We start from the raw sequence: 27185 nt of genomic DNA, 5'->3' as shown, positions 1-27185 counted from the left end.
TAATCCAACCCTCCAGGCAACCTCTAGGTCATCAAAACAATCATGAAGTGCATAATTCGTTTTAGTAGGTGAATTGATTACAAAGAATTAGTTGCCATGCTGAATTTTATTCTTCTTCATTAACTAAAATGATCCTTTTGCAATATATATGACATTCTCAACCAGTCTACTGCCAAATGTTGACAAATGTATACAGTGTGTTCTTGTCCTAACAAAATATCCATACCGTTGTATATTATATGGAGCACTGACCTGAGTACCCATGCAACGCAGTGGAGGACGGGGGCCATAACTCTACGCCCATGAGATGCCTCCCGGCTCCTGGGATTTGTGTCGTCAGATCAGAGCCAGAGCAGCAATCATTTCACTCAAACACAGTCACTTTTCTAAGGGTAGCAACCATGCATGCTTTCACACTGTAAACCACTGTGATAATTCAGTAGGGATCGTTTTGTCATTATTGCTGGCCTGTTGTATGCAGCCAGGAATTCTTTACGATTCATAATATGCAATGGTTTCAGAGAGGTAGAGAACCATAGGTCCAAGGGATGGCATTAAAGACTAGGAGTTAAAGGGGAGACATTTATAAGAAAATTTCCCAGAAACTTACAAGTGTCTTCAAGCAATGGCAGGCTTCCCACGGAATTTGTAAATATTGGCATGTGGAATCATTCCCAGAGGTGACTCTGCTCCTTTAACATGAACTAAAGCTCCTGAAAGGAGTTTCCTGATGGAAAAACGTTCTCTTTGTGTGAATGGCTATGGAGCCTAACAGCACTTCATCCCTGTGAAAGACTGGAAGGATGCTCGTGAGTCAGGAGCTAACCTTGTGATCTGGAACTTATTCAGACATTGATGCGCCCTTCAGTTTTCCCTGCAGGAGTCTGGGATCAGCCTACTGAAAGAAAGAGCAGGGCTTGGGCCCCTTGTAGCAGCCTCTCTGAGAAGATCAGTGTAAACAGGATGAGGGGAATTATAGCCAGGAATTCAGGCCATTGTGGGTAGGACAGAAGTTACCTGCTTCAGAGCCCATCGGGCTGGGGGTGAAATTCTAACTCGGCTACTTGTTTCCTGTGGGGGAGAAATTGAATAAAGAAGAATGAGAGCTGAAGAATTGATGCTTTTGAACTATGGTGTTGGAGAAGACTCTTGAGAGCCCCTTGGACTGCAAGGAGATCCAACCAGTCCATCCTCAAGGAAATCAGTCCTGGGTGTTCATTGGAAGGACTGATGCTGAAGCTGAAACTCCAATCCTTTGGCCACCTGATGCGAAGAACTGACTCATTGGAAAAGACCCTGATTCTAGGAAAGATTGAGGGCAGGAGGAGAAGGGGACGACAGAGGATGAGATGGTTGGATGGCATCACCAACTCGATGGACATGAGTTTGAGTAAACTCCGGGAGTTGATGATGGACAGGGAGGCCTGACATGCTGTGATCCATGGGGTCACAAAGAGTTGGACACGACTGAACGACTGAACAAAGTGGATAACAGCTTCTCTGAATGTCATTTTCTCATTGGTGTAATGAAACTAATTGTAACTACCCAATAAGGATTTCACGTGACAACATATGTAAAGCCATAATATAGCAGATTCTGGACATGACAAATATTTGTTGTATCAGTGAATGAAGGAGAGAACTGAAACCCCATGAAGAGTGAGAATCATTCCTCTGGCAACATTCAGAGAAGACCTGAGAACTTGACTTTAGCAATGAAATCTCAATTCTGAGGTCAGACTGCTTGGGTTTGAATTCAGCCTCCACCCTTTTTGTTCCTGTGACATTAGGCATGTTGCTTGACTTCTTAATCTCAGTTTCCTCATCTCCAACTCAGTGTACTGTCTATTCTGTGCAATTATGATGGAGATTAAATTGAGACAATGAATGTAATATAGTAGCCACTCGATAATATTAGTTATACACATGTGCTTCTTCACAGTAAGGCCAGAAAAGAATGATTCAGTGCTTCTTTGTAGCTGAAGAGCATAATTTAGGATAATATTAGACTAACTCTAAACCTTTCTTTGTTTTGTACTTAGCTACATTGTACAGATGCCTTTTATGAGTTCCAGTTTGTCATTACTTTTATGTTCACAATGTCCCTTGTTCGAAATTTACATTAGTAAACTAATTTATGCAAATTGAACATGTGAAACAGAAGTGTAGGTTGATTCTATGGTAAATCATAATCATTTCTTTGTCGTGTGCATAGAAGGATATCCATACTAACTGCTGAGATAATCTAATATTTAAAAACCAGCTCCAGGGACTTCCCTGATGGTCCAGTGGTTAAGACTCCACACTTCCAACAATGGGGTGCAGATTCAATTCCTTGTGGGAGAACTAAGATCCCATATGCTCTGTGGCCATAAAACTAAAATACTTAAACTTCAAAAAAAAAGGGGAAAAAAAGAAACATCTTGAAAAAATAAAATTAGCTCCAGAGTAATTTACTTAACACCCCACACAAAGTAAATTGGCTCCAGAAAAGGATAACTGGTCAACCCAGTGTAACGTGGGTATTCAGCCTCAAGGTTTGTTTATCAAAATTATAGCAGAATTAACAAAGATAAAAGTTAGAAAAGGGTAGCTAAATTTGAAGCACAAAAAAACCTGACCATTTGTAGAATAAAGCAATCACAGAATGGGTGTGGGTGGTGGAGTGCTTTTCATTTTCACTTTTAAGCCGGGTCCAGGGCTAGTAGAAGCTAAGATGAGTGACATGTCTTAGGGAACGGAAAAACTTCCCCCTTGAATGTCTTTAAAATCTATAATAATAATATAATAATATAAAGTGCATCTGGGCATTGCCTTCTGCTGCGGTTCTTGTCTGGCCCTGAGCCAGAACTGTCAGCCTGCTCTGAGTGCTGGTGATTCACGGCGCAGCACCCTTTTATCTGAACGTTGCAGTGTCTTTTCTTTGTACTTTGGCAGTGATGTTACCTTGATGTTCAAAAACCTTTTAAAAGCAGCACAGGCTTTCCTTGCATCTTGACAAATCGTTGTCTGTCGGTAATGAAGAAAAAGTAAACCTGGTTTCGTGATCACTGTAAATATAAAGAAATAAATACTTCCAAGGGTTTTTTAGTTTTTACAAATGGGTGTGTACCTTGAGACCCCCTTACAGAAAAGTGGTCTGGCCACCTTCCCTTATTTCTCTTGCATACATCACCATGCTGCTTTTCAAAAGCATCGAGCAAGTGGGTTTCTGAGGGTCATTTGATATTTGAGGACAGAATTTGGGATTTTTACATGACATCCTTTCTTCCAGGATTTTTAAAAAGGGAAACCTGGGGATTATTTTTATTCCTCCGTTATGTACTAACTGCCACTGTTTAAAAAGTAATATTTTGTCATCTACCCATTTTAATCTATCCTGTTGATAGTAATGATGCCTTTTATTCACATGTGCTTGTCATACATTTCCTCACCCAAGGTCCGAGGCAGCCATGTGAGGTCAGCAAGGTGGATTGTCATTATTATTCTTCTTAACACGCGAGGGAACCGAGGCTCAGGATGGCTTATGACTCTCCTGTTCAGTCAGCAGCAGATCAAGTCCTTAAATCCTGTTCTGCTCACTCAAAATAAGTAGCTTTACCTCTCTTAGCATGGTGTGTTTCAGAAGGGAACCTCGGGTTTGTCGATGAATATTTAGCATCCAGAGCAAAGGGACCAGCGTTCACAACAACCTGTGGTCCTCGATATGTTTGGGTGCTACATTGTGAGAACACTGGCGAACTAGAAGATGTGAAGAGGGTCAAAATGCTAGAATGATGAGGAGTCTGGAAACTCTATCAGAAATAAACAAAGGAATCAGGATTTTTAAGCCTGGAGAAAGGGGGGTACAGAGACACAGTTGACATCTCCGAATGGTTTATGGACTACCTGGTGGAAGAGGAATTAGATTTGCTCTTTACAATTTCAGGCAGCAGAAGTAGGATCACTGGATGGAAATCACACAGAGGTAGATTTATGCTCAATATAAGGAGAAACTTGCTAACATCTAGCAATGTCTGAAAATGGAAGAGACTAGCTTACCGTCACCGGGAAGCGTTCTCCCTGAGACTGGCGTGAAGATTATATGACTTTATGGGCACTGTATTTCAGCACTAATGTGGTTTTATCATGACCCTCCTAAGGGCTCACAGAAGAATTTCCTCACCAGCTAGAAACACAGGGCTTTTGTGGCCTTGTCCACCCTGATTTTAGAAAGTTGTGTACATAACAATTCCTGTTTCACACACCGCTGGGTCCTGGGAAAAACTGTTCAGTTGATGGGGAAAGGCACATTAGTTAAAACAAATACACAGAACTTTTCTAAGATCATAATCGAAGCAGATGCTGTGGTGTGTGCAGTGGTGTGTGTGAGCGCATACCTTTTAGCTCTTTCAGGATGGGGTGGCCTTGGTTTTGCTCTTTCCATTTGACTTGCTTCTTTTCCTGCTGCTCCGTCCAGCCCTAGAACACAGCCTATGAAACTGAAAGAAATAAGGGGAAAAGTCATTTGACTTAGGCGGCTTCAGTTTGGTAGGGAAAGGGTCAGGGCATCCAAACAGAGAGCGGCTAAAACAAGTTTGTGACAAAGCAGATTTTCTAAGAGAGACACCAGCTAGGATCCAGAGTCTCCATTCTGGGTCTAGTTCAGTGGCTCATTGCTTCACCATTATGCCTTTGGGTTTAATTCGCCTCTGAAGGGGAAGTGTTCTAGGAATTTAATTTTCAACTTTTAAACTTTACGATTCTAATTCTCTCAATTTTATCACTCTCATTTTCCACATTTTGCATAGGAAATGAAGAAGGCTCTCAATTATAACAAATGCCATTTATTCTTTAAATTACATATTCAAAAACATTTATTAAAGGAAACACTGCTTTAGAAATATGAAAAGTTTGCTTCAATATATATATGATTTTAACCGTGAAAGGAAAACAGTCCGTCAGTACCTTTCATGCTTAAAGTGAAAGCGAGGTGCTCTGTTGGCAAGGCGTTTGTAAACAAATACAGTACAATTCCTCCAGAGAATGGCTTGCTGTTACTTAAGGTTTGAAACAGCAACATGTCAAACCATGCCTCAAATCATCAGTTCAGTTCAGTTGCTCGGTCGTGTCTGAGTCTTTGCGACCCCGTGGACCGCAGCACACTAGGCCTCCCTGTCCATCACCAACTCCCGGAGTTTACTCAAACTCATGTACATCGAGTCGCTGATGCCATCCAACCATCTCATCCTCTGTCGTCCCCTTCTCCTGCCCTCAATCTTTCCCAGCATCAGGGTCTTTTCCAATGAGTCAGCTCTTCGCATCAGGTGGCCAAAGGATTGGAGTTTCAGCTTCAGCATCAGTCCTTCCAATGAACACCCAGGACTGATTTCCTTTAGGATGGCCTGGTTGGATCTCCTTGCAGTCCAAGGGACTCTCAGGCATCTTCTCCAACACCACAGTTCAAAAGCATCAATTCATCCTCCAATCATGTGGCCCCAGATAAACACTTGCTATAATAAATGTTTCTAGCCTGATTACGAATGAAGGTTGAACCGCCAATCCCAAGCAGGAAGCCTTTGCTCTGTGAATCACCGCGCTGCTTTCCTCTTCCTGCAGGTTCCAGAGGGGCGACTACCACATCGACGTCTGCATCAACGACTACCTGGATGTCTTCTGTCCGCACTACGAGGACTCCGTCCCGGAAGACAAGACGGAGCGCTATGTCCTCTACATGGTGAACTTTGACGGCTACAGTGCCTGTGACCACACGTCCAAAGGCTTCAAGAGATGGGAGTGTAACCGGCCTCACTCTCCAAATGGACCGCTCAAGTTCTCTGAGAAGTTCCAGCTCTTCACACCTTTTTCTCTAGGATTCGAATTCAGACCAGGCCGGGAATACTTCTACATCTGTGAGTACACAGCCATTTTTGTTTTTCATGTTAGGGGGCAGCTACGAGAAGCCAGACTAATTTTTTTTTTTGGTTAGCCATGTGTTAGAGAATTGCAGAGAGCTGGACTCTGCCTTAAGGATGCCTCCTTGTAAATGCCTACACCAGGATCCCTTGATACATTAGCTGGAAATTGGGAGCACAAATTAGATTAAAGACACAGCGCCTCTCCCTGCATGTAACTGCATGCCAGCCTGTTCAGCAAACCACTGCTGACTTGTATTTCTTTTAAATGAAAATTGCTAGGACTTCCCCAAAGCTCAGGAAGAGAAAAAGATTCCTGAAAGAAAAATTAAAGGAAATAATTAAATTTACATAGCTTGAAGTCATTGGATTTCTTATTCAGGTGTCAGCAACATCCTTTCAATCATCCACATGTTGAGGGAGGAAACCAAAGCTCCTGCACATGTCGGCATGCTGACGATAAATACTCTCTTTGCACCAAGGAGAAAAGACAATTATTAAGAGCAGCTGTGTCTTTAAACAGGAAAGAGCGTGAAGAAGTACCTAGAAAGGGTTCCCAGGGAGCTGGTGTAAGTGAGTTTCCCACCTGTGAGCGTTAAGAGACTCTGTCCTGAGAGAGCTCTAAAACCTTCCCTGCAGACCTCTCTATTAATCACATGGCCATGGCCTCGTATTGTCCGCCATCCCACATACCATTGCATCCTCAGGCTACATACTGGTCGTATGAATGCTTGTCAGGCTTCACTGTGCACGGGTCACCTCGGGATCTTGTTATCAGGCATATTCTGATTCAGGGGCTCTTTGGTGGGACCCGTGATGTGGTGTTTGGAAAGCTTCCGGTGATACGGCTGCTGGTCTATGGACCACACTTGAGTGAGCAGGGTTGTAGGAAGACCTAAGTCAGGCATCTTGCTGTCTACCTGGACTTGCCTTTAACGAGGATCAGATATTTAGTGCAAGTCGCTCAGTCGTGTCCAACACTTTGGGACCCCGTGGACTATACATACAGTCCATGGAATTCTCCAGACTGGAATACCGGAGTGGGTAGCTGTTCCCTTCTCCAGGGGATCTTCCCAACCCAGGGATTGAACCCAGGTCTCCCGCATTGCAGGCGGATCAGATATTTAAGCTATCTGGCCTTTCCCAAGCGTTCCGTCAGCTGAAGATAATAAATATTTAGGGTACTTTGGTCTAAAGGACGTATGCGGACCAGTTTTATCATGCCTCAGAAATTTGGTGGTGGAGGGGGTGTTGCAAAATGAAAAGACATTCCCTGTCCTCAAAGAGCGACCGACTAGTGTAAGCCGGCAGTGAAAGTGGAAAGGGACAAGAGCTGAAGGCCGCTGAGTGCAGGGAGCCTTGGGAACCGGGGAGGCGGGACCTCAGCTGCTTGGAAGGATCAGGAAGCGCTGAGCCAGGCAGGGCCTCCCGCGCCGAGCTGCTCCTCACTGCACACAAGATCAAGAACAAAATGTTCCTGGTTTTCTGACTCATTGCTTCAACCCCAGGGTCCTCCCCCGCAACCAGCACCTCACCCACACGTTTTAAGTCTACAAGGATTTCTAGCTCCTCTTCTTCTTCAGAGAACAGAGTTTTCTAATAAGCCGGATTTCCCCATCACAAGGGCACTCTCACTTATATTGGAGTTGAATTTAAAGAGGAAATTGAACAGTACCAGTTTTATTATTTCAGCACATACTTCAGTCGTTAGTCATGAGAAAACATGTAAAAGTCTCGATCGTTATCTCACACTCAATCCATAAAATAAGAAAAGGAATATTGAGTCCCGCAGATGGAGGAAACGCTAGTGTGCAGTGAATCCCCATGTTCTCAGGCAGCAGGCTCTTGCCGATTTTTTTACTTTGTGAAAGAATCTCATTCAGCAAATGAGAAAAAGGAAAAAGGAAGACTTCAGTTGTGGGACAGCAACTCATTAATCGCCCAACTCTAAAATATCATGCTGATGCCAAAGGGAGCTATTGCCAGTTTCAAAATTTTCATACGGTTTTTTAGATTCACCAACAACTTCAAAAGCAAAAAGCAAAAATGAACAGAGAACGCTAAGATGGGAGACATACTCAACAGCTAAATGGTTGATTGCATGATTATTAGAAATTACAGAATCCACTGAGGTTCATAAGCAAGATGTTATTATTCAAATACACCCATGGTGCTTATGACTGGTTTTTCCTCATTTGTGGTTAAATTCAATATTTCACTAAAAATCATTATGTGTCTTCTATAACATTCATTTAACGGAGTCATTTAACTGTCAAGGGCTCCTGTCAAAGTAATTGTTCAAAATGCTTCAAAATATCAAGAGCTTTTTTTTTGCTATTCGGCTGAGTTTAACCTGAATTACTTTTTTTTAAATGAAAGGTAAAATAGCACAAAATTAGCAGCAAAAAAGATGTTCATTTACAAGAGGTGCAGTGGCCTGGTCGTCAGTTAAATTGGATTTTCAACCAGGTTTTAGAACCTGAAGTGCTTCCTTCCCTGTCTTTTTAGTAGCAAAGAGTTTCCTCTCTTCCTTTCACTGCTGAGAGTGAATGTCTTGCAAATGTTTCATATACTGTGGTTGTAATTAAACTAAAGGATTCTTAGGGGAGGATTGGCCCTCGGTTGGATTTTCCTGTCTCCTAATATGCGTGGAATGAACACGATGATTGGGAAACGGTTCTTTTCACACTTATTACCTTACAAGGGGCTCTAACTGCTGATCTCAGGAGCCAGTGTGACTGCCCACTTGTCATTTTTATAAAATGTCCTTACTAGGCCGGGGGCATATTTCAGCTCCTCCAGGCCTTAAAATCCCTTCTGAGTTTTCCAAAAGAAAAAAAATGCAAGTTACACAGTGTTTTGGCAGTCCTGCTGCAGGGTGCTGGGGGAAGGTTCAAGCTCAGTGGTAACTGCAGAGGCCCGAGATTCAGATCAAGTTTGGACTGAGGCGGGGGTAGGGGGAGAGGAGTGTTTCATAACAGGAAATCCACCACATGACTTCAATTCAGGGCACAAATCAGAGTGTTCTTATCAAGTTCTGCTCTATTTCCTTCTTAATTTCTCTACGTCATACAAAATTAAGAAACTACTGTAGTTGGAAATATCTCACCAAGTTTCCTGTTTACGTTAAAAATAAAGCTACCCTTCATGATTCTAGATCTTTTATTTGTCCCAAGAATGACTACACCACATCTTCCTCTCCGTGGGAACGGGCAGTCTATACTAAGTTGTTGGAATCGCCAATAATTGGTCAGGTAGACCAAGCCTGTCTTCTCAACTGGACAAATACTGTTTTCAGTCTACAGGAGGTATTTTGGTAAGAGTTTGGCACACTAGAATAGAGAAAGTCAGTGTTTTTTCTATCAGTTTATCTATAGATTTGCAGAACTGCTCGTCAATGGACGATGGCAACAGTCTTTTATATAGACTTCCTAAGGCAAAGAGTTATTTTAGAAACTTCAAAAACACTCCCTTTAGAAATGATTCTCATAAGCATTAACCATCAGGACATGTTTGAAAGAAGTTTTGTGTGGTTATTTTTAAATCAGACCAAGCAAAGGGGAATAAATAAGGGCGCTGTAGGTTATTTTCATAAGTCAGTAGAACCACTGATTTTGAATGTCCTCTTTGATAAAATAAGGATAACTGAGTACTGAATCCTTGTCTTGACCTAACTAGGTATATGATCTTGGGTAAATCATCTAATCTCTCTGGATTTTTAATTCCACATCTATAAAACAATGAGGCTGTGATCCATGATTTAAACTTCCTTCAGTTCAGTTCAGTCGCTCAGTTGTGTCCAACTCTTTGCGACCCCATGGACTGCAGCTTGCTAGGCCTCCCTGTCCATCACCAACTCCCGGAGCTTACTCAAACTCATGTCCATCGAGTGGGTGATGCCATCCAACCATCTCACCCTCTGTCGTCCCCTTCTCCTCCCGCCTTCAATCTTTCACAGCATCGGGGTCTTTTCAAATGAGTCAGCTCTTCGCATCAGGTGGCCAAAGGATTGGAGCTTCAGCTTCATCATCAGTCCTTCCAATGACTATTCAGGACTGACTTCCTTGAGGATGGACTGGTTGGATCTCCTTGCAGTCCAAGGGACTCTCAAGAGTCTCCTCCAACACCACAGTTCAAAAGCATCAATTCTTCGGCGCTCAGCTTTCTTTATAGTCCAACTCTCACGTCCATACATGACCACTGGAGAAACTACAGCCTTGACTAGATGTAGCTTTGTTGACAAAGTAATGTCTCTGCTTTTTAATATGCTGTCTAGGTTGGTCATAAATTTCATTCCAAGGAATAAGCGTCTTTTAATTTCATGGCTGCAATCACCATCTGCAGTGATTTTGGAGCCCCCCCCCAAAATAAAGTCAGCTACTGTTTCCACTGTTTCCCTATCTATTTGCTATGAAGTGATGGGGCCGGATGCCATGATCTTAGTCTTCTGAATGTTAGGTTTTAAGTCAGCTTTTTCACTCTCCTCTTTCACTTTCATCAAGAGGCTTGATGAAAACTTCTTTGGAGCGTTAATATATCATAGGTTCTGTGCACTAGGGTGGAGTTAACATTGGTACAATGGCGTAGCGCAAAGCCTTACTTAGTAGGTGTTCAGTAAATGCCAGTGAAAGGGATATTTTTAGGGGAAAAGAAGGGTGCAACCACATACTAGAATTACTGAACTAGTTCTGCCTCAGCCACCCAATCCGAGCTGCCGTGGTGTGTGGTCTTGACTAGTGCGGCAGGCTCCTGTCTGTTTACACCACACACACACACATACACACACACACACACACCACATCACTGCACAGTGCTCCAGTGACTTCCTATATGACCAAGACAGAATCCAAAGTCTCTAACCTGGCAAACGAGGTCCTCCGAGGCAAGTGCCCTCCACACTGCAGAGTCTGGGACTCCTGCGGCCGGCTCTGCCTGTTGCCTGTGTCCCGGCCGCCCTGCCCCCGGGTTCCCCTGACCTGTCCGGCGCCCCTGACCTCAGGGCCCAGGGCCTCTGTCCTCTGCTGACCGAGGCTCTCGTTGGCCCAGGCAGCCACCTCCCTTGCTCTCACTTACTCTGTTGTAGCTGTTGTTTAGTCGCTCATTCGTGTCTGACTCTTTTGCAGCCCACAGACTGTAGCCCACCAGGCTGCTCTGTCCATGGGATTCTCCAGGCAAGAGTACTGGAGTGGGTTGCCATCTCCTTCTCCAGGGGATCTTCCTGACCGAGGGATCGAACCTATGTCTCCTGCATTGACAGGCGGATTCTTAAGCACTGAGCCACAGGGAAACCCCTCACTTGCTTTAGGTCGGGTCAAAAGAGGTGTCCGAGAGGCTATTCTGACTTCTCTGTATAAAGATAGTATCTGTATCATTCTCTCCACTCTTACTCTGCTGTATTCTCCCTCAAGCACTTATCACAATATATATTTATGGTGGTTTGTTCATGGCTGTTTCTGCTCTATGTCATCTGTTATATTGTTTGGTATGTAGTAGGTGATCAGTAATCAAGGCTCACTCATGTTCACATAGCATTTCCCTGTTCCAGGCAATGTTGTAGACACTGTAAACTTCTCAGAACAGCACTGTGAGGTCCTGTTCTTATTTGCCATTTTACCCGTGAAGAAACTGAGGCACAGAAAAGTTACATAACTGGAAAAAAGTTCATACTAATGAGAAGTAGCTGATCTGAGAAGAAATTAAGTGAATAAACAACTAACGAAGAGAAGAGATAAAGCCCTAGGTCTTAATATGCTTAAGGTCTTAAAGAGAAAAATGTATTTTATTTTGTATTTTTAAAAGATCAGAAATGATTAGCATTAGCATTTAGAGAATCTTCCTTTATAAATTCTATTGGAACCCCAAATCGGGAAGTACAAGATGCATTTTAAACACATTTCTACATTTTCAGCTCTCCAAAGCATACTCTTCCATCTCCAAATGATATTTCAACTGTACCTTCCTAAGTGGTTGACCTTTTTAATACAATAACTTCAGAAGCCAGAAAAGTTGTACTTTAAAAGAAGTTCTTCTTAAATCCACTCAACATTCAGCATCCAGACTGAATCATGATTGCACTCCTGATTCAGGAAGTGAGCGATTTTTAATGAGAGACCTGGTGGTTCAGTCGCTAAGCCGTGTCCGACTCTTGTGACCCCATGGACTGCAGCCCACCAGGCTCCTCTCTGTCCATGGGATTCCCCAGGCAAGAATCCTGGAGGGGGTTGCCGTTTCCTTCTCCAGGGGATCTTCCTGACCCAGTGATCAAACCCGGGTCTCCTGCATTGGAGGCAGAAGTCTGCCTGAGCCACGAGGGAAGCTTACCAACTGAGCTACAAGGGAAGTCAATGAGAGACCTACAATAAGGAAAATAGATATCATTTTTTTTAAATGATACTAAAAAGGCAGAGAATTCTAGCATTTGCCATGTCTAAGGTGTTGCTGATCTCCTTCAAAAGAAGATACGTGCAGGAAAGACAGTGTATAGTCAAAGCACCCAGATGGGAACCAGAAGTTTCTGAGACATTATTAGGCAGCACTCTTCCTAAGCTTATTGGCAAGTAAACTTGAATACACATGATGCTTTAGTTATACTCCTTTATAACTGATACGGTGATAAAAGTATGGAGCTGGAAAATCTCATCAATGAAAAGAACTTTTATGGAGCTGAAGCTGTCTGCTCTGGTCTTTTTGGTGTATATATACATATATATATATATATATATATATATATATATATTTTTTTTTTTTTAATTAGAAAGAGAATCATGAGGACCGTTTATGTTATTATGAGCATCATTCTTAAATCCATACTTGAATGCATGTGGTTAACTGCTAGTTCTCTGCTTTATGTTCTTTAATTAAAAGTTTATAGTCTTAAGCTGTGAAGTAATTTTAATATGTACTATACAGTTTTTTAAAACTGACCAAAAAAAAAAAAAGAAAGAAACCTATATTCTGAAGAGATATCTTATTGAGATGATCAAGATCAGTTTCAGAAATCATTTGATTGTACAAGATAGTTACAGACTGTCCTTTACGAGGTGTAGCAATATTCAGGCCATCCAGAGAATACTAGCACAGAGAAAGTGCTTCACTTGCCAACTGGAAATGTTCCAGAAGCTTATTTACAGGTGAACTGTTTGGGACTTAGAGTGCCGTTTCTTCCACAAGTGTTTCTAAAATCAGGCACGCTCTCCATAATGTGGAAAATCTGTTGAACCATAATTTTGATTTAAACCTGTATATTTTAAGTCAAAAATAGTAGAAAGCAACACATTAAAGTGTTGATTATTGTTTAACGAATAAATACTGCAACAGTAAACCAAACAGGACAAAAAAGCAATTAACTTTTGTCTTAGATGCTATTGTTTGAGAAAAGGAGATCAATTAGAAGCAGTAGGTTTTGCTACACCTGCTGCAGTAGTTCCCTGGTTTCTTAGTAAATTGTTTTGTTCAGATGTTGGGGATTATATCAAAGGAGGGGGGGATATATTACATCAAAGGAGAGGGAAGATCATGGCTTAAAAAAAAGAAATAGCACAGACTCTGGTGAATGAACCCTTGGGCTCAAATCCCTCTTCTGTATTCTTAATTACTATATAATTTTGGGTAACTTAACCTCACCAAGCCTCACTTTCCTCATCTGTAAAATGGGTATATAATAATAGTTTATTATCAGAATCAATCTTACTTCCAAGGTTCAATTAAAACAAATTTTTTTAAAGACCAGTTGACTACCAAAAAGATGACTTTAATCAACGTCCAACAAATCTTGTACCCTTTGAAAAATTACAGCAAGTTGAATAGCCCTGTTTGACATTTTCATTTAATAAAAGAAAACCTCACAAATACCTTGTAAAAATTCACATTTTAAGTCCATGCACTATACTGTGGAAGGAATACTATGCCAGGATTACATATGCCTAAGGAAGTCTTCATCCCTCTTTAGATGTCTGGTTTTTCAGCAGCTTACTTCAGTAATCTACATTAAGAATTATTTTGGTCTTGACAGTTCACATGAATCTGCTTTTTTTTCGAGTTGTTCTTATTGAAACAGAAGGGTGTCAGAATGGCACGTTTATCAAAGCAGGAGGCAATCTTTTTCATCTTTTATAGTCCTTTGCTCTTGAGTGGGGGGTGACCTGTAAGTGCAATGGACTTTCTTAGAATGAACAACTCAGTGTTTACTTCAGTGTCAGTGGGTGTCTGTGTGCATTTTTGCTTTTATTATTGAAAAATATTTTTGATTACTGGTCTTATTTTAGCATTAAAGGTTCTAGCACATACTTCAGCTGAGATTCAGGGGGCTTATAACAGAAATTTCCAGGACTGTGGTCAAATACTAATTCATCTCCTGAATTTTTTGAGTTTTGTAGACTCGGAGCGTGGCGTTCATGAGGCGTATTTATTTTAACAGGGAAGGAAGTTAAGGGTAGTGTTAGGAAATTGGCAAATTTTAATATTTTCTAAAGTGGAAAATAACGAATACAGCACAGACATCAAATAGTAATTGCTCAGATATAGATATAGAGTATATCTCAGTTGCTAAAACTTAGGATTTTTTCTTAGGTTTTAAAAAAATTTTAACGTACAAATGAAACAGCTTTCCCCCACTTAGACACTAGAAGTTTGTCTGGGATTATATCAGATTTCTGTCTGAAGATAGTCATTATATTCCCTTTGTATACTTCCAGAGGTCTTCAGTGAACCTGCAAGAATGCACCTTTTTATTTAAGGAATGAGTTTAGAGAATTGTTTCTGTTTCAGGTTGTCCCTAGCCATCTTTTAAGAAAGCTTGAATGGCTTTCAAGGGCTCTTAAATGAAGGTTAAATAAAGAACCTAAAAGAGGATATTTAGGGACTTCAGGATATTCCTCTGATTTAATTATAAGTTTCTCTTATGAAAATGGTAGTTTGTTGCCAGGTTAACCTTCTGAACAAGCAAGAATGCTAGGTGTCCGCTCACCAGTGGCTGCAGCGTGGAGCCTTCCCCTGGCTGGTTTCACCTGGTCTGAGTGAAATCCAGGGTGCAAGAGGCAATTAATGGGAACAAAGGATATTTAACAGCACTTTATTATTTTAAAAATTCTTGGCAGTGTCATTTGATCAAGTGGGGAGAATTTAAAAAAGAAACGTATGTCCTATTAAATGACTGAAGGATGAGATACTATTAAAGAGAATCGGAGAAATTGGTGCTGGGTTGGTGAAAAAGGAAACTGGGGCAGACATCACTGCTTAATAGATTTTGACTCTGGGACTGTTCTTAAAGTTCGCAGAGGGAGCCTTAAAAGCTCTTGAATAATTGGGGCTTGATGGCAATTCACGGGATCAGCCATAAGAAGCAGGAGACTCATAAGAATTCTTCTCATTGCTCGAATTTTTCAAAGACTGGGACACTCAGATAAGAAGCTCAAAAACAAAATAATTTGTGTTCCTTTTAAGAATTTGAAATGCTACATTACGAGATGGGATGGGGGGGTAGGGGAACATGTCGTGTTCTGACCTCCTAAAGGGGAGGAAGGAATTATGTCACCTTTTGCTTCCTTTTACCCCACTGAGACTAAATGCTGATGTGGAAGTGGATGAAAGGATTATTCTTTCTAATCCCTAAATGTCAGAAGTGGCCGCCTCTCCGAGAAATAACACACCTGATTAATTGTGTGATTTCACAGGGAAGCGCTAATTCTCAGCCTTATAAACATGTAATGTACTAATTTGGTTTCCGAGTTAACCGAAAACAGTTTAATGAGCTGCCGCATCGTGCGTGTGTGCCGTGTTACATAGAGCAGACGCCCGGAGAAATGGAAATAACACGCCGGCGACACTTGGAATAACAGTGTTTATACCCCCATTGACTTTGGGTTGTCAGCATGCTATTCTCTGTGTTTCCCGGAGTAACTTATTAAGGCAGCTGAACTCCAGTGTGCTGGTATCTAAGTGTCATTCGTTGTAAATTACACAAGCATGCACACACCAAACGCATAGTCAATCTTCAGGAAAAAAAAAAAAAATAGCATTTCCTCCTATAGATGCCCAAAATATTCTCCATGAGACATGCATGGGGTAAAAGGTGACTCTCAACATGGGGCGTGCTGGAAGAGCAGTGTTCTGGCCTTCCGTTTGGAAGAAATACTATTTCTACAGATTTTCCCACTCATCTGTGCGTGCTCTGTTTTAACAGAATGGTCGTGTAACTCTTGGTTTCAAAGTTGTCAGACAGCCTCACAGCAGGCTTATATTATCTACAGAGTTCTTTATGAGGAAATATAAATCACCACAAATGAGACTTTTCACAGCCAGAGATATGTAGAAATTTGTGTCAGTGCTTTGCTGGCTTGCTGAAAAATATCTCTAGGCTCCAAAGCTCTCTCACAACTCATCCCCCGCTCTCTACCCTTTTGGGAAGCAATTCTCAAAACTTGAGATTTATGGTCCAGAGAGCTGATGGTGGCTATAAAGTTTTCTATTTTCTCTTTTCTTTAATATTAATGCAGAGAACGAGGCATTATCATTCATTATTTTAGTTCATGAGTATCCTGTGGGCTTGAAATATGGTTTTTGAGGATATGGCTTACCTCTGTTTAATGGGGGAGATATGTGGACTTTGGCAGCGGGCTTCTTTTCCATCAAATATTTTTAGGCAGGTTGTAGAAAATCCGTGTTAGGAACAGAACTTTAGTATATGGGCTGTATCCAGGTTTAGTTTTAAAATGTAAAGCTTTACAAAATATTAATTCATTTGGAGTCCCAAAAGTGAAATATCATGAATTGGAGAATAGCCAGCCAGTCTATTATTGTTAGGAATTGGAATTTCAGTATCTTTTCATTGTACTATTTTCAGAGACGTGCCATATTTCCAACTGCAGTTTTTATCTACATTAAGGTTAGGTAAATTTTAGTTTATAGTTAGCACTCCCTTTTACACCCAGATCTTTAAAAACATTATTTCTGAGTCATTAAGAAAGAATATATATAAAGCTTTTAGTTTAAATCTGCCCAGATTATAGTAGCTCCAATATCTGCTTTCTAAGGGAAATTCTTTTTTTCCCCACACTTTTGAACACATTTTTTTCCAGCCTGTTTTCTCCCTAAATACATGATCACAGGCTCTAAAGTCTGAGCTGATGACATTTCCCCTGTATGTCTTGCTGATCTGTTTCAGTGAGTCCTCAATCTTCAATTCAGACTGTCTTGCTTTACAGTAGGCCTTGTTTAAGGGCTTCCCTTGTAGCTCTGCTGGTAAAGATTAAGCCTGCGTTACAGGAGACCCGGGTTCGATCCCCGGGTTGAGAAGACCCCCTGGAGAAGGAAATGGCAACCCTCTCCAGTATTCTTGCCTGGAGAATCCCATGGACAGAGGACCCTGGCGGGCTACAGTCCATGGGGTCGCAAGAGTCAGACACGGCTTATCTACTTAGACTTATATTTAAGGAACAAATCTAAACAAGGAGTGTGAAATAGAGGACAAATATATAACTAGGTGATTTTTTTTTAAATTTTAAATAGATTGCTTAAAGGTCTTGCTATATACACCGGTAGCAGTTTAGTCAATTTTGAGACCAGGTAATGAATATTGTAATGATTTAAATAAAGTTTAGAGATTTTTTTCTTTTTCATTAAAAAAAGAGAAGATTGTGTCAAGAGGAAGATGCATGTGAAGTGCTGATTTGACAGGCCAGGTGGAATTCAGGTCTCAGGGCTGAGATACTGTCCAACTTTAGTGACCCACTGGCATGGGGGGTGGATAGGGGCATAGAAAAGCAGCCTTTTGCTAAAGACGTACTCAGGCGTTGACTGGTAACCGCTCCCCTAACACTTGTGATAATCACGGTGACAGTGACTTAGCATTTATTGCAAGTTTGCTCTGTACCAGGCACTGTATCAAACACCATACCTGTCTTAACTCATTGAATTCTCGTCTATAAAGTGGGTACTGTTATTATCCCCATTTGACAGATGAGGAAACGGAGGCTGGGAGTGGTTAAGTAACTTGCCTGAGATCACGTAGTCAGCAGTGAGGTCAGGATTCAGACCCATGCAGTTTGACTCCACGCCTAAGCTCGTTACTCACTTGCGTCATGAGAAATGCTTTAAAAGAAGCGAAAAGGAGGCAGGTTTGAAGCACCCTTGGCAAGTCGTCATGTACGTTCCATCTGCACCCTGGAACTCGAGGCAGACTCAGCTCTAAAAATGGCTAATGTCACGCACAGAGGGATGTGATCTCTGAGTCACATACTAGGTTTACGGGTTTGTAAAACAAGGTAGAACGTTACTGAATATGACAACGTAATAAAATGTCACTCAGTCGCCCTTCTTCCATTGGAATGAAGACACTGAAAGATTCGCAAGGCTGTTGAAAGCCTATGTCTCTTTGGTACCCTGGGTCGTTTTTTCAGAGAGTGAAATTTGATTAACAGAATCAATAGCACAGTGCCGGCGCTTGGGGGATGTGATACAGAGCGTCGTGGCTGACTGCCTCCCCAGGGCAGCTTGTCAGCGGGGCGCGGGGGGCCGCCTGTTGCCTTCACTTGTCCCTAAGCTGCACGGCGGCTGCAACGACTGTTTCCATTTTGTGAGTTGTGTCTGCTGTTGCTGTCGCTGTTATTTAAAACACAATAGCCTTTTGCAGACTTGGTTATTACACATCTTTGCAAATTCAAGAAAAAGGGGTAGAGATTCTGCGAGAAGAAGCGCCACTTGGAGGACTTGCAGCACTTGCAATCTTTAGCAGGAGGTTCGGGAATTGCAGCAGGCGTGGGCTGCCCCCAGACTTTACACAGAAGGTGCCCCGGCTTTGATTCTCGGCGGTGGTCATCAGAGCCGGAGGGGCAGCCCGCAGACCTCCGGACAACAAGCTTCTTGCAGCCTGTGGGATTTCCCCTCTGACCTGCCTCCGGCTCCTGATAAGGAGACTCTGGGATCAGTGACAAGACGGGTCCGACGGGGATGGAAGATATTTGGAAAATAAAACTGGATAGGTTGAGCCAGATTATGGAGGGCTGTTATGTCTGGTCTGAAGAATTTGGAACTTACCTAGCAGGCAGTGTTTCTTTTCAGAATCTGTGCGTTTTCCCTGGTTCTGAAGGGAAAACTCACTTGGGCCTTATCTTATAACCACACTGAAGTAACACATCATGCAGGCTGGTTATCTAGTATCAGCTAGCAGGCAGTGCACACTCACCCATCCCACGTGTTTACGTGTGTTGTCTCCTCCATATCTTATCTCCACTATGTGCTAGGCGCTAGCATTATCCTCATTTTACAGACGAGGAAACCAAAGACCCACAGGTCAAATAACTTGACTAGAATCGCACCGTCCTGGTGCAGTGATGGCCAAAGTTGAGCGCCCCAACTCCAATGTTCACGCTCGTAGCTCTTTTCCATGAGTGGCGAGTAACGTTTGGAAGCTTATTCCGTCAACAGTAGCAGTGCTTATGAAAAAACGATTCCCATCTCTGTTGTTTCTGTATGGTCTTCAGCTTGTTTGCTATAGCTGCAGGGCTTTAGGTGTTTTTTTCTTTACATAGGCTTTTAAAACATTTTTTTTTCAATTTAAAAATTTTAAATTTAAAATTAAAAAAAAAATTTTTTTTAAACCCACTCTAGTTGCTGAGCGCGGGGCTGCTCTGCAGTGGCGGCGCCGGGCTCCTCATTGCAGTGGCTTCTCTGACTGCCAAGCAGGGGCTCTGGGACGTGAGTTCTGGTGGTTGCGGTGTGTGGGCTCTAAACACAGGTTGATAGTTGAGGCGCACGGGCTTCATTGCCCCCTAGATGGGGGGCCCCTCCAAACCAGGAATTGAACCCGTGTCTCCTTTTATCGGCAGGCAGATTCTTAACCCACTGAGCTACCGAGGAATTCCTGCATAAGCTTTCTTGATGTTTTTGTTAAGTGAAATCAGTAAATCAGTAACATTTTCTGGATTACTAATTTTATCAAATGGCTGAATTTCTGGCCTTCCGGTATGAAGTGTTAGTTTATTAGTAAAGTCCACTTTAGAAGATTTATTGTAGCTGTTTGCTAAAATATTTACATTAAAAATGCTATACAAACCCATTTGTCACACTGTTACCTGAGCCATCGATCCTTGTACGTCATTAAATGTGTAGAACATCTACAGGGGCTACAGAAGGAGATGTTTCAGTGTTACGTGTTATTTTCTCATTAGTCCACCCTTCAGAACTCACCAAGCTGTGCTTACCCATCGGGCCGACGTAGCGGACGCCAGGGAGTGACAATAGACAGTGCTGGAAATCTCTGCCTTCCAGGAGCTCACAGTCCAACGTGAGAGAAGTATATCCATGAGAATGATAGCAAAAAAAAAAAAAAAAATCATGAGATTGACACTGTCCATAAAAAAAAAAGAGAGAGAAGACTTCGTGAAAAGGAAGACAGTAACGATGTGAAGCGCAGTTTTGACAAGGTGGAATTCAGGTCTCACAGCTTAAGACACTGTCCTAGCTTGAGTCACCCACCTGCGTGAGGGGTACAAATGCAGACTCTTGGAACCCACGTCCGGAAAGTCTGACTCATTCACGTTTACGAGGTTGCAGTAGGGGATTTCATTTGCAATACGTGCTCCAGAAATTTCCCCTGAAGGTGATATCTGTGTCATGCTTAGGGAACACAGGCTTCAAGTGAGAGCAGGTCGGTCTGAACTCGAGACCTAGAAGAAGGGGGTACTGGAGGATCTGAGTGAAGGAGACAGCAACATCAGTGTGGAGAGAAGGCGGTCTTTGTTATATGAATGTTTGTTCAAACCAGGGAACTCAGAGAGAGACCACGCTAGTCCTGGTCTAAGGTCAAGACTAAGACAAACCAAGATTCTGGGAGTAAGCTCACTCACTGGGGTCATAACAAATTTTTCCTTCTGTCTGACAAAGCAGACTGTCTCATTTGCTTCATCCATAAACAAGATACAGTTTCAACCAGGCTGATGCAAGCGAGAACCAGGTAACCCTGTGGGGATTTTTTTGGAATTTCTTACACAATTATAAAAATTTTTGTTATAAAATGAGTTCCGTTTGCAACGTGGTAAGCTTTGTAAAGTGAGAATAAGAATCATAAAGTCATATAAAAATAGAGAGGAAACAGGCATGATATCCAGTGATAAGAAATATTCACTTTGGACCGACAGTTTAGAAGAAAAGTGTGTGCCTGGAGAGGAAGGAAAGAACAGTGAGCAGTTTTGTAATTTTCTATTGATATAACACGAGGCTTTTGGAAGGTCTATTGAAGAAGTGGGTGCCTATTGTCTGTGACCTTTTCTGCTTGTCAATTTATGCTTTCTTCTCCCTGATGTTCACTTAGAGTCTGATGAAAAAGGAGTATATCTAAATGGACTCATGATTTGGTTTTGATGAAAGGTCAACAGTGCTGTATATTTAATCACTATTTACTACGTATATATTGAGTTAGCAATTATTTTTTAAACTTTTTGGCTGCAGTGTGCAGCATGTGGGGTCTTAATTCCCCAACCAGGGATGAAACCTGTGTCCACTGCATTGGAAGTGAAGAGTCTTAACCACCAGACTGCCAGGGAAGTCCCAGCAATCATATTTTAATTGTATAATATATTCTGATTCTCAGAAAATAAGACCATTATTTAATAGGTTCCTTTAAAAAATATTATTAAGTGTAGAAAAGCAGATGAAAATGAGGAGCCGTGGGTCTTGAGTCCATCGCTTATTAGGTGTGCTAATTTGGGCAGGAGGCTTCAAAGCCTTGCCCTCAAATTTTCTATAGACAAATGAGTTAAAGTGCTAGTTTAATAAATGGTATTCTTAATATTGATATTTGAAAGGCAATTAGTTACTTTCTGAGTTTCTGTCAAAATTAATGGTAGCTACCATGACAAGTTTTTATGGGTACTTTAAATTATACATTTACATGTGTCAAAAATAGTTCCTCTCATCCACTAGTTTGAAGTACACTGGTGATCAGAAATAGCTGACTCTCATTTACTCACAAGGGCATTTTTCTCACACTCTTTGCAGAATCAAATATGACAAAAATGTATTAAATCAGTTGACTGGGGTTCATTTAGACTGTCCTACAGGGGTGAAGAGGCAGAAATACCAGTCTGTCATTTAGAGAACCATTCTTTGAGTCCCGTCCAAGTCTGCAGGGTCAGTTGAATTTGTTCAAAATATTTTCCAGGGCTAACTAGAAAATTGCTTTACCATTAGCAGGTTTTATGCATTTTTTTTTTTTTTTTTTAACCTCCATAGTGTCTCATACCTGAGAAATATGGAGAAATGTTCTTTTCCTAAATTGAAAAACTCAGCTGTGGTCTAAATGAAATGGGATAAATTATCTTTTTCACAATTATCCATTAAAGGAAGAATTAGGATTAATATTAATCACAGATGTTTCATCAAGTTTTATTATCAACCAGATTGACTGCCAAAGTGCTTTCTGGAAGACATTCTCCCTCCCTCCCCCACCTGCTACTGAGAAGAAACTGTTATTATGGGTCCTTAGATAAAGATTAATGGTTTTGGCAATTTATTTGAGGAAATCTGTATTTCACTGTACATTCCACTTCAGTCCAAGGCGTTTCTGAAAAGCATGGCTTGTCAGCTCCTTGATAAAATTGTACAATGAAGACACAAGATAGTATAATCCATTCCACCATCAGAAACAGATCAGTAAGGAGTCCAAGGTTTATATCACCTGACCCATATTTTTTTAAATTCTGGCAAGCCTTGTTTATAGATAAGCAAAATGCCTAATCTAATCTTGGTATACGAGCAGCCATATTTTTACCCATCACATTTCATTATTATGTCCACTTTCTTTCTGGAATAATTCATCTTCACTAGGTGACTATTATAATAATGGCAAATATTTAATAATGTCCTTCATCCATTTGCAACGTACCCCATAGATGAGTAATTCATTAAGGTTTTCCACTTGTAAAGAATTTTTATCAATTCTACCTAACTTAAAAAAAAAAATACTCTTTCTCTACTAAAGAGATTATTTCAACTGAAGACCTCAGGGTGGACAGAAACCAAGGCAATGCTGATTATCTAGAACTTGGCAAGAAGTACATAATTAGAATTATCTTATCAAGACCCAACCATTAGATTTTCTCAACTCTTAACCTTTCTCCATTCCTTGAGTCACTCGACTCGGGATGCACAATTTCTGGGAAGAAGGAATTTGATGGGCACATATGATTTTTTTTAATGACTTTATTTTTTTTTAATTGAAGGATAATTGCTTTACAGAACTGTGTTGGTTTCTGCCAAACAGCAACATGAGTCAGCCATAGGGATACGGATGTCCCCTGTCTTATGCTTCTCCTTTGGAAAGAATGACAGGCGCTTTGCCTGGAACCCCACCAAGACTGCATGAAATACGGAAAGAGGAGTTCTTCAAACCTTTTGTTGTTTTGCTTTGGTTTTTAGCCTGAGGAAGACAGGCAGTAACGCTGAGGAGGTGGAGACCACCACAGGCCAAAACAAGGCTGTATTTCATTGACGAACAGTGGTGTGGAGCATGTGGAATTGTTCAAAAGGAAGAGGGAAATCCGTGTAGTAAACTCTTCGGGTGCAGTGGGGACAGAGCACCAATGTAGCATCTGTGTGTCTGGTTGGTCGTACAGTGGTATTTTATCTTTGTCCGGTACTTTTGCAGGCTTTACTGTGTTCCCGGCAAACTAAAAAATGTGACTCACGTTTTTCAGTTAGGATTTCTCTCACATTTAATTGCTTTTCTTTCTTTTAATGGAGATAATATGAGGAAGCAAAGACTAGACAAAAAAAAAAGGAAAATACCCTATTGACTTTCAGCTTTATTTCACTGACATCAACAGAATACAAGAAATGCAGTGGAATCAATTAAGTCCCATTTCTGCAACTATCCAGCTCTAGTCAGGCTGAGTCAGACAACTGAGTCTGTGTCTTCAAATGTAAAATAAGGGGGTTGGGCTCGATTGAGGATCCCAAGATGGTTGCAAGGAATAGGAAAATGATTAAGATGTTACAATTTCTGACAACCAAGCTTAAGTTTTGGAGATTCTGGATTAAAGAAAGGTAATTTATTTTCCCTGCAAGACTTCTTGGGGCCTTAAATGTTATGCCATGAGTTGTAACTCTCCAAAGAGAGTGATACAATATATATTGTTCACCAAACTTATTAGATTTAGGAATTCTTTTTTATTGGAACATCTTGAGGGACCTGGCTTGCATGGGAAAAACCTAGATTATTTATAAAATCCCATTCAGCTTTAAAATATATTAAGTATATACTTCTCCTGAGCTTTCCTGGTGCCTCAGCTGGTAAAGAATCTGCCTGCAATGCGGGAGACCTGTGTTCAATTCCTGGATAGGGAAGGTCCCCTGGAGGAGGGCAATGCAACCCACTCCAGTATTCTTGCCTGGAGAATCCCATGGAGAGAGGAGCCTGGTGGGCTACAGTCCACGGGGTCGCAGAGAGTCGGACACGACTGAGCAACTAGGTACCTGCCTGGATACTCCTCCTAGTCGTGAACAGTGTGAAATACATTTTAATGACATTTATCATCCAGCCGTCTCTGCAGACTTGCTCTGTAGTTGAGTCTACATGCTTGCATCTCGTCCTCTCTGGAGATGAGCGACTATAGGCTAGCCGTTTCTTCCTTCAAGGATTCAGGTGTTTGTAGTGAATTTTGCCCCTTAAACTCCTCTGACTGTTCCTATGAGAGCCGCTTTAAGTTTTACAAATAACTGTTGCCGCTTTTCTGGAGTCTTATTTTACACGTCCATCCTAAACATGACAGCAGCGCTGTGATTCGATCCGACAGGCAGACCTGCGTCGTCCGCTGCGCGGGTCGCCTTCCCTGAGAGGCACCTGGGCCTGCAGTCTGCCACTGCTCCTGTCCCGTGTTGTGTTACCTGAGCCTCATCCCACTTTGACGGGCCAGGTCACTGGTTGTCTCTGAGGACAAGTTACCTTACGCAAGCAGCTCTGCTTGTAAACCCCTTCTCCATCCATCCCACACCCTCTGATGAAAAGACGAAGTGAAACCTCATGAAGGACTGGGCAGGGGATTAGAAGCAGTGGGGAGGCACTCACTAACAGGCCTTCAGAGTTGGTCCTGAACACCGATCATCCTAATTTTGCAAGGGAGAGCTAGCCAGTTTCACAGTCTCCTGTCCAAGGTAATAGACTCTTTATCTGTGTCTCTGGAAGGTCTTTTCATGTGATAGTCTTCACCTCCTGCTGTCCAAGTGGCCCCTCCAGGCATTGTCCCCGCCTACCACTCATGAGTCCTTCTGCTCCCCACAAAACCACGTGCAAAGTATCCCCGGAGCTTTTGAATCACGAGGCTCTGCTCACTGGGCCAAGAGAGTCTTTGGAAGCTGTTCTGGGATGTAGCCCTATGAGGACTCCCTACAGCAGCCATCCCAAAAGAAAGGTGAGGTGCGGTCCCCACCCGCACGCATTCAGCCCTGGGTGGGCTTGGGATAGGTATTCAGTGAAGCTTTTCAAAAAACTGAGATCATGGCATCTGTTCCCATCACTTCATGGCAAATAGATGGGGAAACAGTGGAAACAGTGAGAGACTTTATTTTGGGGGCTCCAAAATCACTGCAGATGGTGATTGCAGCCATGAAATTAAAAGACACTTATTCCTTGGAAGGAAAGTTATGACCAACCTAGACAGCATATTAAAAAGCAGAGATATTACTTTGCCAACAAAGGTCTGTCTGGTCAAGGCTATGGTTTTTCTAGTAGTCATGTATGGATGTGAGAGTTGGACTGTGAAGAAAGCTGAGCGTCAAAGAATTGATGCTTTTGAACTGCGGTGTTGGAGAAGACTCTTGAGAGCCCCTTGGACTGCAAAGAAATCCAACCAGTCCATCCTAAAGGAGATAAGTCCTGAGTGTTCATTGGAAGGACTGATGCCCAAGCTGAAATTCCAATATTTTGGCCACCTGATACGAAGAGCTGACTGATTGGAAAAGACCCTGATGCTGGGAAAGATTGAAGGCGGGACGGGAAGGGGACGACAGAGGATGAGATGGCTGGATGGCATCAGCGACTTGATGGACATGTGTCTGAGTAGTCTCCGGGAGTTGGTGATGGACAGGGAGGCCTGGCGTGCTGCAGTCCATGGGGTCACAAAGAGTTGGACACGACTGAGTGACTGAACTGAACTGAACTGAAAGCTTTTCAACCACCTTGCTTCTGGTACTCCCTTCAGATTGGCAGGAGGGCCAAAAGGCCCTAGCTTAACCTGTTCCCTTGAAGGCTTTTAATGTCCTTCTGCCCAAGTTTGATTAGGTCCTTTGGTTCAAAGCTGATGGAACCACTCCATCCCATATGGAGCCTCTATCAAATCTATCAAATCCTTGCTTCTTTCCTCAGAAACCTGGTGATGGTTTCAAATTTTATATCATACTCTGGAGAAGGAAATGGCAACCCTCCCCAGTATTCTTGCCTGGGCATCCCATGGACAGAGGAGCCTGACCGGCTACAGTCCGTAGGGTCGCACAGAATCAGACACGACTGAAGCGACTTAGTACACGCACTGTAAAATGTAACAGCCTGAAGGCAGGGACTGTGTGTCTCTTCTTTTTATTGTAAACATAGTAGCACAGTGAACAGAAGCAGTGATAGATAAAGAATAAAAATCTACCTCTGTGAGAGTTTAGGGCTTTCAGACACAATGCACTGTGGCTTTGACAGCGAGGATTCCTGCTTTCCGGAATGGCTGATTGGTGCAGATTTAAAGAATCTAAGACAGACCCTGCAATGTAGTTTTTTAAAATTCTCCTTTCTATTCTGAGAGGAAGTTTAACCGAAATGGGGTAGAAGGAAATAGTTAATGTTGACTTTATCCCCTTGAGGAGAATCTGAACAGGTCTGTATCATTTTACCCAAGTGTGGCATGTGAAAATTAGGATTTTACAAAAGATAAGTTGCAGGGAGTGATCACTCCATTGACAGAAATGGAGTTCTTTTCAGTAGCCTTCGAGCAAGTTTTCAAGGAGTTGGTTTCTACAAATCCAGTTTACATATACTTTTCAGGATCAAATGGGTTGCAAGGAGCAAAAGTAGTTGAAGATTTTGAAAAGATAGCTATCGGGGATGGGAAGAACCTTTCTTTGGGAGTGGGCTGGAATCCCAGATGCCCGAGAATCGAGGTCCAGTCTTCTAAGCGTCTTCCTCAGTGAGATGGTGGCGTACGTGGTGTGTGGCTTCACCGTGGCTGAACCTGTGTGTGTTCATCCACTGTTACACTGTGCAGAGAATCAGGGCTGGTGGCTGCTTAGGAGAAATAACCGTTCTGTAACTTCATT

At 42.1% G+C, this 27185-nt stretch overlaps 1 protein-coding gene across 2 annotated transcripts in view; it reads left to right on the top strand.

Moving 5' to 3' along the window:
• EFNA5 (ephrin A5) overlaps nucleotides 1–27185 on the top strand; it is a 290642-nt gene that overhangs the window by 232391 nt on the left and 31066 nt on the right. For both annotated transcript variants that reach the window (XM_061152119.1, XM_061152118.1), the window contains exon 2: nucleotides 5599–5891. In XM_061152119.1, the coding sequence (XP_061008102.1) occupies nucleotides 5599–5891 (293 nt within the window). The remainder of the gene's footprint in view (nucleotides 1–5598; nucleotides 5892–27185) is intronic.

The sequence above is a fragment of the Dama dama genome, chromosome 9 (assembly GCF_033118175.1).
Source record: "Dama dama isolate Ldn47 chromosome 9, ASM3311817v1, whole genome shotgun sequence".
NCBI lineage: Eukaryota > Metazoa > Chordata > Mammalia > Artiodactyla > Cervidae > Dama > Dama dama.
The sequence above is the reverse complement of the archived record's forward strand: the minus strand, read 5'-3'. Positions and strand labels throughout refer to the sequence as shown.